Below are 19,002 nucleotides of genomic sequence, written 5' to 3'. Positions count from 1 at the left end.
AAGTGGTGAGAGTGGGCATCCTTGTCTTGACCCTGATCTTAGAGGAAAGGCTCTTAGTTTTTCCCATTGAGGATAATGCTTGCCATAGGCTTGTGGTAGATGGCTTTCACTATATTGAGGAAAGTTCCTTCAATACCTATTTTGGTGAGAGTTTTCATCATAAAGGGGTGCTGGATCTTGTCAAATGCTTTCTCTGCATCTTTTGATGTGATCATATGGTTATTATTTGCTCGAGCGGGCCCAGTAACGTCTCCATTGGAGATTTTGTTGTTACTGTGTTTGGCATATCGAATACATCATGGGTGGCTTGCCAGGCTCTGCCGTGTGGGCGAGATACTCTCGGCAGCTTGCCGGGCTCTCCGAGAGGGGCGGAGGAATCAAACTTGGGTCGGCCATGTTGGCTGCGTGCAAGGCAAACGCCCTGGAACGATACAATGGTTATTATATTTTAATTTTTTTAATTTTTGCTTTTTGGATCACACCCTGCGATGCCCCAGGGGTTACTCCTGGCTCTGCACTCAGGAGTTACTCCTGGCGGTGCTCAGGGGACCATATGGGATGCTGGGAATCGAACCCAGGTTGGCTGCGTGCAAGGCAAACGCTCTACCCGCTGTGCTATCTCTCCAGCCCCTATCTTCTTTTATTGATATAATGGATTATGTTGATTGACTTCCAAATGTCAAACCATTCTTACATCCCCAGGATGAATCCCACTTGGTCGTGTTGTATAATCTTTTTGGCGAGTTGTTGGACTCTATTTGCTAATATTTTGTTGAGGATTTTCGCATCTGTTCATCAGGGATATCGGCCTGTAATTTTCATTTTTGGTGTTCCTGTTTGCTTTTCGTATTTGGTATTTGTGATATGTGCCTTATAGGAACTGTTTGGGAGTGTTTCTGTTTCTTCAATTTCCTGGAAAATCTTCCAATAGGTCTTCTGTAAATGTTTGGAAGAATTTGCTGGTGAATCCATCTGAACCTGGACTTTTGTTTTTGGGAAGGCTTTTGATTACAATTTCAATTTCCTTGATAGTAATAGGTCTATTCAGGCATTACAAATCTTCTTGGTTCAGTCTTGGGAGATTATAGGAATCCAGGGATTTATCCATTTCTTCTAGTTTCTCTTGTTTCGTGGCATACAGATTTTCAAAGTAGTCACTGTTAATCTTTTGAATTTCTTTGGTTTCTGTTGTGATGTCCCCATTTCATTTCTGATTTGGTTTATTAGGGCTCACTCTCTCTCTCTTTTTCTTTGTGAGTCTTGCTAGTGGTTTATCAATCTTGTTTATTTTCTCAAAGAACCAGCTCCTGGTTTCATTAATCATTTAGACTTTTGGGGGTGTTTCCATGTCGTTAATTTCTGCTCTAAGTTTTATTATTTCTTTCTTCGTCCTGGTTTGGGCTCCTTTTGTTGGTCCATTTTTAAGATTTTGAACTGTGAAGTCAAGTTATTTTTATGGGCCCTTTCTTCTTTCCTGAGAAATGCTTGCAGAGCTATAAATTTTCCCCTTAACACTGCTGCAGCTGTGTCCCATAGGTTCTGGTAGCTTGTGTCTTCATTCTCATTTGTTTCCAGATATCTTTTGATTTCTTGATTTCTTCCCTGACCCACTCATTGTTCAACACTGAGTTATTTAATTTCCAGGTGTTTGATTTGATTCTCCACTTCTGTGTGATCAACTTCTATCTTCAATGTATCATGGTCTGAAAAGATAGTTGATACAATTTCTATCTTCCTGATTCTATTGAGCTATGTTTTGTGACCCAGCAGGTGGTCTATCTTGGAAAATGTTCTGTGTGTACTGGAAAAGAATGTGTGTTCATTTTTTTTTGAGAGGGAGAGATTGAAGGCCCTGTGAACATCTGTTAGCCCTCTATCTCTTATTTCTTCCTTCAAATTCAGTACTTACTTGCTGAGTTTTAATCTTGCTGATCTATCCAGAGGTAATAAGTTGGTGTTGAAGTCTCCAATTACTATTGTGTTGCTACCAATGTCTTCCTCGAAGTCTATTAGCAGTTGTTATAAGTATTTAGCTGGTCCCTCATTGGGTGCATATGCTTAGGTGTGATTTCTTCCTGCTGTACATATCCCTTGATTATTAAAAAAAAATGGCCTTCACTGTCTCTTCTAATCTTTTTTAGCCTAAAATCTATGTAGTCAGATACTAGTATGGCCACCCATTTTGAGGGAGTTGTTTGCTTGAAGGATTGTTTTCTGTATAAATTCTCTTGGGGCGGCATGGGGGGGGGGGAGGCCCTGATGGCTCTTTTCCTAGCCGCCCACGTTCAGTGTGGGCCCGGGCTGCTCGCCCAGCTGGGGCAGCCTGGGTCATGGGGCAGAAGGTGTATTAAACGAGGGCCAAGCAGGTTGATTGATCAGATGTCGTTTATTCCATTCTCCCCTTGTGCCTTCCCCAGTCTCTCTGAGCCTCACATTCTAGTCTCACACTGCTCTCTTCCCATCTCCTCTCTCTCCTGCTCACCTCTCCACACTCCATCTCTCAGTCTGGGCTCTCTCTCTCTCCACGTGCCTGCTCCTGTATTCTTCGTCTACAGTCTTCTCTCTCTGTCCCTCTTGCTAGTCTCTCTGCAGCCCATCTTGCTGCCCTACTCCTTCTCACTTTCTCCCCAGCTCTCTTGTCTCTCCAAATGCCCAGCTCTCTGGGCTGACATTGCACCTAGTCTGGTAGTCAAATCAACATAAGAAAGCCCTTCCTGAGGTCCCACCAAGTTCAAAGGGAACACCACCTAAAAGGTATTCCAAAGCCCTTCCTGACTCCTGAGGGCAACATATGTTTTTCTCCTTTCCTTGTCCAAAAACTCAACATCTTTTCTTTTTCTGTTTTTTAAATTTTTATTAGTGAAACACGATGAGGTACAGTTGTAGACTTACAAATTTTTGTGCTTCAGTTTCAGTTATACAATGATCAAGCACCCATCCCTCCACCAGTGCCCATTCTCCACCACCACTAATCCCAGTATCCCTCCCACCACCCATCCCCCCATCCCACCCTGCCACTGTGGCAGGGCATTCCCTTTTGTTCTCTCTCTTCTTTTGGGTGCTGGTTTGCAAAAGAGGAATTGGGTGGCAATCATGTTATGTCTATAGTCTACTTTCAGCATGCATCTTCCATCCTGGGAAGATCTTCCCAACACCCTTTATTTAGTGCTCCCTGCTCTATCTGAGCTGCCTTTACCCCTAGCATCTGTGGCTGGCCTCCGTGCCATGGAGTAAACCTCCTGGTATGTAAAACCTGGTACTCTTCTATTCTTGGGTGTTAGTCTCCTATTTTGTTACTTTATGTTTCCCAGATAAATGCAATCTTTCTATGTCTGTCCCTCTCTTTTTGACTCATTTCACTTAGCATGGTATTTTCCATGTAGTACCACTTGTATGGAAACTTAATGACTTCATCCTTTCTAACAGCTACATAGTACTCCATTGTGTAGATGTACCAAAGTTTCTTTAACCAGTCATCTGTTCTCGGGCACTCCAGTTTTTTCCACATTCTAGCTATTGTAAACAGTACTACAATGAACAAACAAGTGCAAATATCACTTCAACTACACTTTTTTGCCTCTCTGGGATATATTCCCAGGAGTGGCATTGCTGGGTCATGGTCTGAAAAGATTGTTGATACTATTTCTATCTTCCTGATTCAATTGAGGTATGTTTTCTGTCCTAGCACATGGTCCATTTTAAAAAATGTTCCATGTGCACTGGAGAAGAATGTGTATTCTTTCTTTTGGGGGTGTAAGGCCCTGTTTAGTTCTATAAGCACTTTCTCTTCTATTTCTTCTTTCAAAGCCAATGTTTCCTTGCTGAGTTTTTCTTGGGTGTTAGTCTCCTATTTTGTTACTTTATGATCCACTTGCTGATCTATCCAGAGGTGATAAGGTGATGTTGAAGTCTCCAGCTACGATTGTGTCGCTAGCAATGTCCTCCTTAAGATCTGTTAGCAGTGTTTTAAATATTTAGCTGTTCCCTCATTAGGTGCATATACATTTAAGAGTGTGATTTCTTCCTGTTGCATGTATCCCTTGATGAAGAGAAAATAGTCTTCGCTGTCCCTTCTAATCTTTTTCAACCTGAAAATAATGTTGTCGGATACTAGTATGGCCACCCCAGTTTTTTTGAGGGAGCTGTTTGCTTGCAGGATTGTTTTCCATCCTTTAACTTTGAGTCTCTGTTTGTTCTGACTGTTGAGATGTTTCTTGTAGGCAGAAGAATGTTGGGTTCTGTCTCTGAATCCATTTTGACACTTTGTGTCTCTTAGTTGGTGAATTTAGACCATTGACGTTGAGAGAGATTATTGTTATGGGGTTTTGAGTCATCCTTCTATACGGGTCTGTTGTGCTTAAGGGTTTGTCTTGTCTTATAGTAGCCCCTTTAGCCCTTGTTTTAGGTTTGGTTTTGAGTGTATGAAGTTCCTGAGCTGCTGTTTATCTAGAAAAGAGTGTACCGCTCTTTTGATTTTGAGTGAGAGTTTAACTGGATATAGTATTCTTGGTGAAGCGTTCATTTCAGTGAGGTTTTTCACTATATCCCACCATTGCCTTCGAGCTTGGAGGGTTTCCTCTGATAGGTCTGCTGTGAATCTAAGGGGTGCTCCTTTGTATGTGATTTCTTTCTTTGACCTGGGTGCTTGCAGTATTGTGTCTCTATCGGCAGCATCGATCATTCTAACTCTGATATGTCTTGGAGTGTTTTTGTTAGGGTCTCTTAGCTGGTACCCTTCGGGCTTCTTGAATCTGAATGGCTGCCTTGTCGAGTTCTGGGAATTTTTCAGCAATGATTTGTTTAACCATAGCTTTTTCATTCGGAATGTTTCCCTGAGCTTCTGGTACTCCAGTGATTCTAATGTTGTTCCTCTTGGAATCATCTCCTAAGACTCTGATTCCCTCTCAAGCTATTTTGAGGTCTCTTGCCATTGTTTGTTGATGCCTGTTGGTTTGGTGCAGCTGATCTTCCAGCTCACTGATTCTGTCTTCAGCTGTGGTCATTCTACTGTTGAGGGAACAAACTGAGTTTTTTATTTCATCTACGGAATCTTTAATTTGTGACATTTCTGTGAGTAGCTTTCTAATTTCTGCTCTCATTTCTTCCTGGATTTTCTCGATTGTCCGATCCATTGTATCTTTCATGTCCTCCTTCAATTTACTGGATATCTGTCTGACTGTTTCATTGAGTTCATTGAACATCTGAATTCTTTGTCAGAGAGGTCCCTTAGGTGAGTAGCACCTACTGAAGCTTCTGGACTCTTTTCATCGTCCTCCCCACGTGGTGAGGATTTGTGTTGTTTCTTCATGTTGGTGTGTGGGTATGGGAACTGTGATGTTATACTAGATTTCTTGGTATGAGTAAACTACCTGCGGTCGTGTGAGCGTCGGCCCACCTAAAAATTAGGCCATGCCCACTACTACCAAAGCCACACCCACTTCTGAAGAGGCCACGCCCCCACAGGAACCTAGTGTGTGGGGAGGGGTAAAGACTGGGTGGGGAAGAGGACCGGCACAGCGTTGGGTACGAAGAGCTCAATCAACATCTTAATACTAGTTATTTTTCTATGGACACACTAAGAGATAACATTGAGGCTTGTAGGGCAGCTCTCCTGGGAACATCTTGCCACAGACTCAGTGCTCAGGCCAGATTAATCATTCCTAACCCTAGCAGGGTCTGAATTTCGTTATTACTTATTGGATCATGACAGCATTTGTCCATGACCAAGCTCTTAACTTAAGAGTTAAGCATTAGGCACTTTGGCCAGGCCCATCTTGATGCCAGGGTAGTACAGAGCTTACTGCTTGCCCTGGCTCCATCCAGTCCCTCATGGGGACCCTGCCTTTGGGGGGTGCTAGGAAGTAAGGGCAGCTGAGGCTTAGGTCAAGAGAACAGATGCCCAGAAGGGAAATATCACTGAGAGTCACATTACAAAAGCACAGCATATAATGACTTCTTGTGTCCATACAAAAAAGGACAGTGCTCCTCCTGGGAATATATCCCAGAGAGGCAAAAATGTATAGTCGAAGTGACATCTGCAATTGTTTGTTCATTGCAGCACTCTTTACAATAGCCAAAATCTGGAAAAAACCTGAGTGTCTGAGAAGAGATGACTGGTTAAAGAAGCTTTGGTACATTTACACAATGGAGTACTATGTAGCTGTTAGAAAAGATGAAGTTATGAAATTTACATACAAGTGGTACTACATGGAAAGTATCATGTTAAGCGAAATGAGTCAGAAAGAGCGGGATAGACACAGAAAGATTGCATTCATCTGGGGAACATAAAGCAACAAAACGGGAGACTAACACCCAGGAAGGGCTCAGATTAGTACCAGGAATTTTGCTCCATGACTTGAAGGCCAGCCACATGTGCTAGGTGAGAAGGAAGCTCAGATAGAGAAGAGAGCACCAAATAAAGGGTGTTGTGAAGACCCTGCCAGGGTGGGAGAGACATGCTAAAAGTGGTCTATAGACCAAACATGACTGCCACTCAATGCCTCTCTGGCAAAACACAGTACCCAAAAGAAGAGAGAGAGAACAGGGAGGAATGCCCTGCCACAGCGGCAGGGTGGGAGGGGGGGGGAGGATGGGGGGTCGGAGGGATGATAGGACCCGTGGTGGGGGAGGATGGGCACTGGTGGAGGGATGGGTACTTGATCATTGTATAACTGAAACCCAAGCACAAAAATTTGTGAGTCTATAAGTATACTTCATGATGTTTCACTAATAAAAAAAATGATAAATAAAAAAAAAATAAATAAATTTAATGATTCTGCTACTTAAAAAAAAAAAAGGACAGTGCTCTGAATAAACTATGCAAAAAACTTAGGGAGAAGAGAAAAACAATATTTACAAGTCAACAGAGCACAAAGAAGTTACAAATAAACACAGAGAAATGGGAGTACTGTGATGGGAGCAAACCCAATAAACCTAAATTACTTGAGGCTATGCAAGGACAAAAACAGTGTTATCCTACAGTTTTCCATCCTTTGACTCTGAGTCTGTGTTTGCTCTGGCTACTTAGATGTGTTTCTTGTAGGCAGCAGAATGTTGGGTTCAGTCTTTTAATCCATTTTACTACTCTGTGTCTCTTAATTGGTGCATTTAGACCATTGACATTGAGGGAGATAACTGTCATGGGGTTCTGTACCATCTTTATGTAGAGGTTTTTCATGCTTGTAAGGGTTTTTCTTGTCTTCCAGTGGCCCCTTTAGTCCTTCTTTTAAGGTTGTTTTTGAGTCTATGATGTTCCTGAGCTGTTGTTTATCCATGAAATAGTGTCTCGTTCCTTCGAGTTTGAGAGTTTATAAGGATAAAGTATTCTTAGTGAGACATCCATTTCATTGAGTTTTTTTTTTCATTATCTCCTACCATTGTCTTTGGCTTGGAAGGTTTCCTCTGATAAATCTGCTGTAAATCTAAGAGGTGTTCCTTTGTATGTGATATCCTTCTTTGACCTTGCTGCTTGCAGCATTGTGTCTCTGTCTGTGGTATCCGTCATTCTGATTATGATATGTATTGGAGTCTTACTATTAGGGTCTCTTTTAGCTAGTACCCTTTGTGTCCTTGGATCTGGATGCCTGCATTCTCCAGCTCTGGGAATGTCTTGGCAATGATATCTTTAACTTCCCTGTCCTTCTGGTACTCCAGTGATTCTTATGTTGTTCCTCTTGAGTTCATCCCCTAGGTCTCTGACTCACCCTAGAGCTATTTTGAAGTCTTTTTCCATTGTATGTTTTTGCCTGTATGCTTTCTGCAGCTCATCTTCAAGCTCACTGATTCTGTCTTCAGCTGTGTAGTCTTTCTACTGTTGAGGGCATCCACTGAGTTTTTTATTTCATCTACTGAGTCCTTTATTAGTGACACTTCTGTTTGTAGCTTTCTTATTTCTGCTTTTATTTCTTTCTGTATTTTCTTGGCTGTCCTTTCCACTGTTTCTTTCATGTCCTCCTTTAATTTACTGGATGTCTGTTCCACCTGTTTCTTTGAGTTCATAGATAATCCTCAGCATTTCATCTCTAAATTCTTTAACGGAGAGATTGTATTTGTGGGTCATCCCTCCTTGTTGAGGCTTCTGGACTCTTTTCTTCATCCACTCCTTGTGGTGGGGATTTGTGCTGTTTCTTCATGTTGTTGTGGTAGTAAGGTGGTGGGACCCTCCAGTTCACTATCAGTGTACCACACTTGCTGTGAGAAATGATTCTGGATGAGCTTGGTCAATGGTGGTCACCTTTTACCCTTCTTGAATACTACCTTCCTCGTTGGTGCTCCTCTGTGACTTATGTGAGGCCTCTACCGAAGCTTCAGAGGGTATGTTCTTTTATATTAGGCTTGTTCAGTTTCTTGTTTTTACCATTATTTTGGTGAGATTGGAATAGGCTACTGGACTACTGTTCTAATGTAATTGGGATAGCCAGGATATTCTCCTCAGAATTAGGTAATGAAAATTGAGATGAGTCCAGGGCACTGAGATGGGGGAAAATAACTGTGTGGCTGCCACGTCCCCCACCACTACCCAGTACCTATGAGAAAGTTTGCTGCGTCGGTGCCGAGCTAAATTAAAGTCCCATTTCTGTTGCTGTCCTAATGCTTGCCAGGGTTCCTCTGGCCTGGGTGCTGGGGGACACCTTGGCCAATTGGGTGGGTGATTTTGCAATTCTCTGGGTCTGTTTTTTGGGTATGCTGCCACCCCCCTGTACTTATATATATATTTTTAAACTTTTCAAACAACTTTATTTTCTCCCTTCAACCATAATAATATGGTAACCAAATTTTGTCTTAACTAGAGGGTCTGTAAACACGGGCTTACCCAGCGCACTCACAGGCAAGGCAAATGCTGCTTCTTGAAATAGTCCCACCATGGACCCTCTGGTCGTCCAACCCAAGTCTCCCCCTTGCTTGGCTTTATCTTCACTATATTGTGTAGCCACTTAATTGAATCGAATTCCAGACTTTAACTTTTCCATGGCTTCCATGATTCTTCCATGTTTTTCACATATAATGTGTCTGACCTTTACTGCATTGCCACCACCTTTGGGACCCTGAACCTTCTTGTCAGCACTGTCACTCCCACAGGCTCCTCCTCCTTTCCCTGCTTTTCTGGAACCACTTTTTCCTTTGGGAGGCATCCCCGAAATTTGCCGGTAAATTCTCCCCTGTATTTATATTTTGAAGAGCAATCGATACTTCCTTCACAAAGAAAACTTCCTAGGTTATGGAAGGAGCTCTAGGAATTTGCTTATTCATGTGTGGAAAGTGGCTGATTGAAGTGACAAAGCATCAGAAATAGTGCTAGAACTGAGTCCATAGGTTAATTCAGACTCCACAGTAGTTACACAACCTGGAGCAAGCAATGAAATATTTCTGAAGACTTGTATTTCATCACAGGCTAAAGATATGACTGTGCAGAAAATGAGACAATCTATGAGAGAAAGACAATGGGTTATCTATGTGTATGTCGGTGTGGGGCTATAGTGTGCTCAGGAATCACACCTAAGAACTCACAGATGCCATTTTATATTCCATAAATTATTACAGTCATTCTATGTCTGTACCTCTCTTTCTGACTCATTTCACTTAGCATGATACTTTCCAGGTCAATCTACTTATATGAAAAGTTCATTACTTCATCCTTTTATAACAGCGGCAAGTATTCCATTGTTTAGATGTACCAAAGTTTCTTTAACCAGTTGTCTACTCTCAGGTACCCAGTTGGTAGAAAACGTGCATTGAGGAGGGATGGGCATTCAATAATTCTATGACTGAAACACAAGCATGAAAGCTTTGTAACTGTATCTTACAGTGATTCAATAAAAAATAATAATGAAAGTACAAAAAAAAAAGAATTTACACATGCAAGGCATTGTGCTCTAACACTAAGCCACATCCTCCGCGCAGATTATTTTTGATTTGCTGAAAGTAGCAGAATGACAGTACGGTATGGAGAAAGTTGGGTGAGTGCAATGTAATCTGCTCTACCCAGTATATTTAAACGCAGAGTAAGGAGTAGTCCTAAAGGAGGAACAACTCTAGGAATGCTAATTTTAGCTCAGAAGAAAGCCTCTGGCCAAATTAATCTCTGGGATCGTATTTCTTAATTATTTCATAAAAACTGTAGGATCAGCACTGTGCAACCAAGCTCAAATGTCTATCAATAGGTCAGAGGTATCTATATGAGGAGATTTTAGAAAAGTGCAAATAAATCGTTTTACTAACCTCATACTTATTTAACACTGGAAATTTAGTTAGAAATTGTGACAGCCATACAAAATGTTGTGTAGCAAGTAAAGTTATACAAGGGCATAAGACACATATAGACCCAGAGAAATATTCACAATTCATTATTAAAGGGAGAGATGACAAGCATATCAACTCAATAGCAATCATCTCCAAGTGCTGAAATTATAGGTCATATTTCAATGGCTCTTATTTATAATGAGAAACATTTTATTGCAGGAAGAAACAAAATTTTTACTTTATTTTCTAAAATTTACATAACAGGTAATCACATGGAATCTTAAATTATTCTTAGGGTTAACGATTCCTTACAGCATTTGATTTTATAAAACAGCTTTCCTATGGCATATAAAATAACATGACACTAACACCAAAGGACAGTAGAGACAAGTGTTTGCTCTGCGGTTTGGAAGCCTGCCTCATAAGCTGGGGGAGAAGTCAGCTAGGACAGAGAAGGGACCACTAAGTCAATGATGGTTGGAAAGATTGCTCTGGATGGGAGATGTGTGCTAAAAGTAGATAAAGGACAAAACATGATAGCGTCTCAGTATCTGTATCACAAAACATGATGACCAAAAGTAGAGAGAGACAGTAAGAAGAAATGTGCCTGCCACAAAGGCAGGGGGTGGGATGGAGTGGGGGTGGCTACTGGGGACACTGGTGGGGGAAATGCACACTGGTGAAGGGATAGGTGTTTGATCATTGTATGACTGTAACTCAGTCATGAAAGCTTTGTAACTGAATCTGATGGTGATTCAATTTAAAAAAAGAAAACAGCTTTGCATTTTTCGATATTATAGACTTGGGAGGGCTGGAGCGATAGCACAATTATTTCCAACCAGGCTGACCTGAGTTTGATTCCTCCACCCCTCTCGGAGAGCCCGGCAAGCTAACAAGAGTATCTCGCTGGCATGGCAGAGCCTGGCAAGCTACCCGTGACGTATTTGATATGCCAAACAGAGTAATAAGAAGTCTCACGATGGAGACGTTACTGGGCCCGCTTGAGCAAATCAATGAACAACGGGATGTTCCCTCTCATTTCCTCTCTCCTTTTTGAGCACACGACCTTTTATATATGCTACTCTTGAGATACCTGCCTTAGAACAAAACATTTTTGTTCTAGAACAGGAGGGAGACCCACAAAATATTTATCATGTGATCCTGTAAAACAATTTTTCAAAAAGAGAAGAATATTGCAAATCAAGATATTTTCTAAATAAATACATTAAATTTTTCTCTTTCCTCTTTCCAGGGGCAGACCTATAAAAGACAAATAGCATTCAAAAATTTTATTTACATATCCAAATGAATTTTTTAAAAGTTATGTGTACTTCTTATTTACTATTTGCATCTATAAATATTCACTGCATTTAGATGCATTTCACTGTGAATTTAGCTGCAACAAGTATATTTTCTGATGTTCATATATTCAAATTTTGATACTTGCATACTTAGTATGTGAAAATGTCTTCTATTCTAACTAATCAGAAAACCTACTTATCATTGCTGAATTAGCCAGTCAAAACTCACTTACTCTGTTAGAACAAGTAGCCTGCCTTTACTGTTTGAAATTCACCAAAAAAAGTGTCCTAAATAAGGTCCCCTTGATAACCTTCTCATTTCTGAAGTCAGGACAGGCTATGTATTTGTGGTATGGGTATGTTTACACAGACAAAAGGAGAGGCTGCCTTTTCTCAGTTTTTTTCCCCTCTAGAAGTTCTCTTGACTTTGTTATCCATAGATACGCTTAGGATTCATGCATTCTACAACTGTCCGTTTGCTTGATGCACTGAAAGTATTTAACACTACTTGGAGCACATTTCTCATCAAATGAAGGAACAGTGAGAGCCTCACCTCTCCCTACTGGTCTCCCCCCTTTGACCGCTTATGCCTTTGTGATATTTTCAATTTTCAACATTTGGATTGCCATCTGGATATTATGCTGTCTCCTCTTAACAGCTAAGCCTTGAGGAAGATATATTAATTCTCTTTATCTCTCTTCTCCATCCCTTAATTAATTTCTCTTCTTTGTGTCATCTGGCTCACATTCTCATTTCTCAGCCTGAACTGTCTTTGAGCAATGATCATTTCATGTCCATATTAAAGATCTTCTTTCCCAGTTTCAAAAGCATTTGTGCATTTAGGGCTGTGATTTGGTTGAAGACTCCCTCCCTCGTTGCCTTTGGGTACTTCCTTGGCTGTCCAGAAAGCACTCTCCTGATGACCTCAGCACTCCTCAGCCTTTTCTTTGTTTTCATCCTTCTCTTTTCGCTGAACACCTTCTGTCTTCCCTCTGCCCCAGACTCACACCACCTTCATTCTGCATTTCAGAATTCTCTCCTAACACCCACTGAATTTGAGTTTGGGTCTAGGGGTAGATAACAACTTTTCCTGTTTGGAATGAAGTAGATCTTCTCAACATGAAGTCTGAATTCTTTCTTCAATTAATACAGAAATATTCCTTTTTAATAAAAATACATCTTCCCTTCACTTACTTTTCCCCCTGTTTATTCACATTCCCAGTTTTTACTTTCAATGTACATCTTAGTTACTTATTAGATTTTTATCTTCTGGATGTTGTTACGTCCACATTAGTTATATGTCTCCACTGTTAAATTCAGTGCTTGACAAGTAATATTTTTGTTTCGGGGCCACACCTAGTGATATTCAGGGCTTCCTCCTGGCTCTGTGCTCAGGAATTACTCCAAGGAGGTTTGGGGAACCAAATGGAGTGCCAGGGATTGAACCCGAGTTGGCTGCATGCAAGGCAAGTACCCTACCCACTGTACTGTTGTTACAGTCTCCACAGGTAATAATTTTAAATTCCATGACTACCTCTTGATCTACTCTGGACATAATATTACATTACATTTCTTACAACAGTTCTTTTCTTTTCAGTGAGTCCAATTTATTTATTATTCATTTTGGAGCGATAGCACAGCGGGTAGGGCGTTCGCCTTACAAGCGGTCAACATGGCCGACTCGAGTTCAATTCCTCCGCCCCTCTCGGAGAGCCCGGCAAGCTACCGAAGAGTATTTGATATGCCAGACACAGTAACAACAAAGTCTCCAATGGAGACGTTACTGGGCCCGCTCGAGCAAATCGACGATCAACGGGAGGGCCTTTACCTTTACCTTTACCTTACATTTTGTTTTGCAGGAGCACACCTGGCAGTGCTCAGGGTTTACTCCTGGCTCTGCACTCAGGAATCACTCCTGGTGAACTCAGGGGACCATCTGGAATGCTGGAGACTGAACTCAGGTCAGCCACATGCAAGGCAAGCAACCTACATGAAATACTATTTCTACAGACCCAGTGAGTACTACTTATTAATATTTGCTTGTCTCCTTTTTCCCTTTCCATGATTATACTGTTAATGATAGCTTCATGCATATGTCATTCCAACACCATACCCACTACCAAAGTGCCTGATTCCTTCCACCAATATTCCAAGGTACCCTCCCCTCCCACTACATTTCTCTACCTGCCAGGCAACTTGTTTGTCTATTTAGTATCATTAATCTTCCTAAATTACTTGGTGTTTTTAGAGTTCATATTTTTAAAATAAAGACTAGGATAATTCATTCAAGTAGCCTATGATGTTTTTCTACCATGATGCATAGCAATTTTCCCTAATGGGCTTCTTTCTTTGATCTCTAATTAATACCATTTAAATTTTGCCTTTGAAAAATAATTTGAAATTGATATAACATGCATTACACTGTATATCTAGTTCTGAAAATTGTTTTCATTCAACACAATGTTTGTAAATTATATCTATTTTGATATAGACATTGCTGAAATGCATTTATTTTCCACTGCTGCATTGTATGACATGCTATGACTATCATCATCCGGTTGTACATTTTCCAATTCTTTGCTATTTGAGTACTTTGTTTAATTTCCTTATAAACAACTCTATTTATCAGATTTTTACAAATTTTTTTTCTTTTTAGCATATGGCATATTTTATATTTTACAAAAAATATTTCAAGTCACAAATATTTCGGGTAACATTTAAAAGTCATGTTAAATTTATTAATGGGATAAACTCTTATAGCTCAAAATATTCAATAAATAATAGTTCCAGCAATAGGATCTGAAAAGAAAATTTACAGATCTCGGGAAAAAATAAATTGTAACAGGCTGAAAAGCTTTTATGGTCCAAGGGTCACACACCCAGAAGTTCTCAGATGTCACTCCTGTCTCTGTGCTCAGAGGAAGACCTGCAGTGCTCAGGGAAACTTGCAGTGCCGGGGAGAGAACACAGGCCTCCTGCATGCCGAGCAAGTGCTCAATCTATCAAGCGATATCTCCAACCCACCTTTTGCCATTTTAAATCAGGGAAAGTTTTGCTCAAAAAATCATTTTGACACACATCTTCAGTATTTTCCCGACCAGATAAATCTGACTGAAATAATTCAAAATGAGTTCCTTTGGCGCTAATTTTTATATATGATTAGGAGCTCTAGTATGCTTTGCCTTGCAGCGTATCTTACCTTTGCATTTTCGATGCAGGGACAGAGAGCCCAGGCTGCACTGGACTTCACATCTGGGTGAGTATTTTTCAGCAGTGACCACAACAAACGCACTCCATCCAAACGATCGATGATCCTATTACAAAACAAAAAAAATAGTGGCATCAACTGCAAAGAATATGAAAGATGAAAACGTAATAGACTCCTCTAGTCACGATCTTCTCATTACTGTTTCCCCCTTTTGACACTTTGCTTAGACATTTCAGGCATAATTGACATACTAGTTTCAAAGGAGGCATTAAACATTGTGATATTTGCACCTATGGCAAATGATCACCATGTGAACTGGTGAGGTTACTATTTGGATGTTTGATTTTAACAAAACTCTATCAAAGCAAGAATAAAACGGGCTTATGAATCATTAAAGTCACTCATTTCAGTTTTTAATTCATGACACAGAAAATAAGCTTCACAATAATGGTAATTCACATAAACTTAAAACTAAGTCATGTAATTTTTTAATAAGCTGTACACAGACTATTACTCAAATGTAAAAATACTGGCTTCTTTCATCAGGCAACATCTAAATACTTTCCAAAACAAATATTTGTGCCTCAAAACTGTGTCATTCCCTTTTTTATTTGGTCTATGTTTAATTGACTTACCTTACTGCATGACATATTTTAAACTCCTCCAGCCCTAATCTAGCATTAGGAATTAAAATCATTACATTACACTGCATCCTTTGTTGCACATGAACAACATGAACTTGTTTTCCATGTGTGCCATTGCAGGCTGTGTTATAATTACTTAAACACACTATAATCAAAATTTCTCCATGACTAGCTGAAAAATGAATTATCATCAGAATCATCTCTACACCATCTGTATTCTGTTTATATATCAATCAGTGTATGGAGCATAACCTTGCATTAAGGTCCACTGACAATGTGCAGCAGAAAAAAATGGCCAAGAAAAACTTAATATGCTTTTCAAACATGGCTTTGTTTGAAGACATCTTCAACTCAATGCAGATGAAGTAAAGATAAAGCGCATCAAAATTATTTTGATTTTTTTAAATTTCAGGCTGAGTTAAATACATGTTGGACTATACTTTCAGGGATCATTTCTATAGTATGTTACTAGAAATTAGCCATAGGTAGAAGAAATACTACTAGCTCAAAATGCTATTCAAATTCTGGCATGGCCATATAAATATAAACAATTACATTTCTTGATTATCTGAGATGAGTTCGCCAAAAAATAGTATTACTCATTTCAAGGTTCCAGGTAGTATATCAGTTTTATGAAAACTTATAGAACAATTGGTAAGGCTTATAGAAAGATATAAACTACTCTTAAAAATGACTTTAAAGGGCTGGAGAAAGAGTACAATGGATTAGGCATATGCCTGGTACATAGGTGATCTGAGTTCAATCCCGGGCACCACATATAACCCCCCACGCACCGTCAGGATTGACGCCTGAGTACAGAGCCAGGAGTAAGTTCTGAATACTAAATTTAATTTTAAAAGTTAAGACTTTTTCTGCCCAGAGGGGAAAGGGTGTTGTCCCATTCGCCCTCTCTTCTCTGGAAAGAAAGATGGCAGCCGCATGGGAGCCTTGTGGACAGCAGGTATGAGCTGGGGGTGTGGGGGCGACTAAAACCTCATGGGAAGGGGGGCATTCCGGTCTGTCCTTCATGCCCTACCGAGGTCACCAGTTGCCCCCCACGAGCGGCTCTCCAGCACGGCCACAGCCCTAGAAGCACAAGGACTTAATGCAGAACCCGGCAGCTTGGAGCAGAAAAGTGAATGGACTATGCGTTAATCCAGGCCATCAAGTCTGCCGGAGGGGAAAGGGTGTTGCTCCCTTCCGCCCTCCTCCCTCTGGAAAGAAAGATGGCGGCCACATGGGAGCCTTGTGGACAGCAGGTATGAGCCGGGGGTGTGGGGGCGACCAAAACCTCATGGGAAGGGGGGTGTTCCGGTCCATCCTTCACGCCCTACCGAGGTCACCAGTTGCCCCCCGCGAGTGGCTCTCCAGCACAGCCACGGCCCCAGAAGCACAAGGACTTAATGCAGAACCCGGCAGCTTGGAGCAGAAAAGTGAAAGGACTATGCGTTAATCCAGGCCATCATGTCTGTCCGGAGGGGAAAGGGTGTTGCCCCATTCGCCCTCTCCTCTCTGGAAAGAAAGATGGCGGCCACATGGGAGTCTTGTGGACAGCAGGTATGAGCCGAGGGTGTGGGGGCGACTAAAACCTCATGGGAAGGGGGGCGTTCCGGTCCGTCCTTCACGCCCTACCGAGGTCACCAGTTGCCCCCCATGAGCGGCTCTCCAGCACGGCCACGACTCCAGAACACAGAAACCAATTTCTTAACTATCTGACTTTCAGTAGAAATACTTCCAGGGTCAATAGGTAAAATAGCAGAAATCCAAAACCAACATTTAATTCTTGAACCCAGTTGTAGGAAGAAAATCACTTCACAATGCTTTTTCAGCATGTCTGATTTGGGGAGGGGGGTAAACTCTAAATAATAGTGGTGAATCTTTTATTGAAACAGTGAATCTAATCAAAGCAGATAGAGTGTTAACTAGAATTCATCTGCCTCACAGGGACTGGGAGGGGTGGGGGGTGGGGTTTTATTGGGGTTCTTCATGGTAAAAAATAAGTATTGGTAAAGGGAAATGTGTTTGATATTTGCATGACTGAGACCTAAACCTGAAAGCTTTGTAACCTTTCCCACAGTGATTCAATAAATAAATAAAAAAAAAAAAACACTTTATGACTCACAAAAAAAAAAGTTAAGACTTTTAGTTAAAAATTAATATTAACAAAGTATTCTAATTCACAGTTTAACAAAATGCCCTCTCCAACACTGAAGATTTTATGTCAATATCATGATGAGAGTTAATAAAGTTTTAACTCTCACTTTATGGAATCTGTAAAGAAAGATATTAGTCTTCTCCACCACTCAGGTCAGTTTATCTGCCAGTATTTGAACCTGGGACTTGGAACTCTCCCTGCAAGCCCTCTCAGACGCTAGTAGAAAAGCAGCCCTGAGCCTCTGCCTCTTCCTCTTCATCTCCCAAGCTGTACTGGTATTCCCCACCACCCAGGGTCATACCCAGCAATACTCGGGTTACTCCTGACTCTGCACTAAGGAATTACTCCTGGTCGTGCTCAGGGGACAATAGGGAGGCTGGGAATTGAACCCAAATCAGTTGTGTGTAAGAGTCCTGGCACGTCAAGTCTTTCTGTATGCCCTGCCAACCTCCTTCACACTCTCTGATGTTGCTGCTTCAGCTCTTCTGATGGGTTAATTGCCACTATTTTGGGCACAGCCTTACCCAAGTCAGTTTACCCACCGGTACTCGAACCCGGGACTTGGCTTTCTCCCTGCAAGCCCCCCAAGCATCCTCTCAGAACCTGGGAGAAAAGCAGCCCTGAGCCTCTGCCACTTCCTCTTCGTCCCCCAAGCTGTGCTGGTCTCCTCCCTCACCCAGTCTTTACTACCATTACACACAACCAGGTACCCGTGAGGGCGTGGCCTTTTCAGAAGTGGGTGTGACTTCTGTGGAAGTGGGCATGGCCTAATTTTCAGCAAGCGGTTGCTTATGCGGCCGCATGTAGTTTAGCCATACCAAGGTACCTAGGCCCCATTCCTGCACACCAACATGAAGAAACAATGCAAATCCCCACCACATGGGGAGGACGACGAAAAGAATCCAGAAGTCTCTGTAGGTGCTGCTCACCTAAGGGACCTCTCTGACAAAGAATTCAGATATGAAGTCATGAAGATGTTCAATGAACTGAATGAAACAGTCAGACAGATGTCCAGTAACATGACAGAAACTAACTACAAATTACAAAAGGAAATGAGAGCAGAAATGTCACGAATAAAAGATTCCGTAGATGAAATAAAAAACTCAGTCTGTGCCCTCAACAGTAGAATGACCGCAGCTGAAGACAGAATCAGTGAGCTAGAAGATTAGCTGCACCAAGCCAACAGGCAACAACAAACAATGGCAAGGGACCTCAAAATAGCTCTAGAGAGAATAAGAGTCCTAGGAGATGATTCCAAGAGGAACAACATTAGAATAATTGGACTACCAGAAACTCAGGAAAAACAATCCCAATGGAAAAAGCACGGTTAAACAAATCATTGCTGAAAAATTCCCAGAGCTCGACAAGGCAGCCTTTCAGGTTCAAGAAGCCCGAAGGGTGCCAGCTAAAAGAGACCCTAACAAAAACACTCCAAGACATATCAGAGTTAGAATG

General features: G+C 41.3%; 1 protein-coding gene and 2 pseudogenes across 1 annotated transcript in view; 1 reads left to right on the top strand and 2 right to left on the bottom strand.

Annotated features, from left to right (window-relative positions):
* The window catches only part of ODAD2 (outer dynein arm docking complex subunit 2), a 245,771-nt gene that overhangs the window by 91,691 nt on the left and 135,078 nt on the right, over positions 1-19,002 (bottom strand). The window contains 1 exon segment of the mRNA XM_056107146.1: positions 14,740-14,854. Within this exon segment, the coding sequence (XP_055963121.1) occupies positions 14,740-14,854 (115 nt within the window).
* Positions 8,736-9,151, bottom strand: LOC130044050 (peptidyl-prolyl cis-trans isomerase NIMA-interacting 4-like; annotated as a pseudogene).
* LOC130016883 (uncharacterized) lies at positions 15,823-15,909 on the top strand (annotated as a pseudogene).

Source organism: Sorex fumeus, unplaced genomic scaffold (genome assembly GCF_029834395.1).
Source record: "Sorex fumeus unplaced genomic scaffold, SorFum_2.1 ptg000007l, whole genome shotgun sequence".
Taxonomy (NCBI): domain Eukaryota; kingdom Metazoa; phylum Chordata; class Mammalia; order Eulipotyphla; family Soricidae; genus Sorex; species Sorex fumeus.
This window is presented reverse-complemented; position numbering and strand designations above follow the sequence as displayed.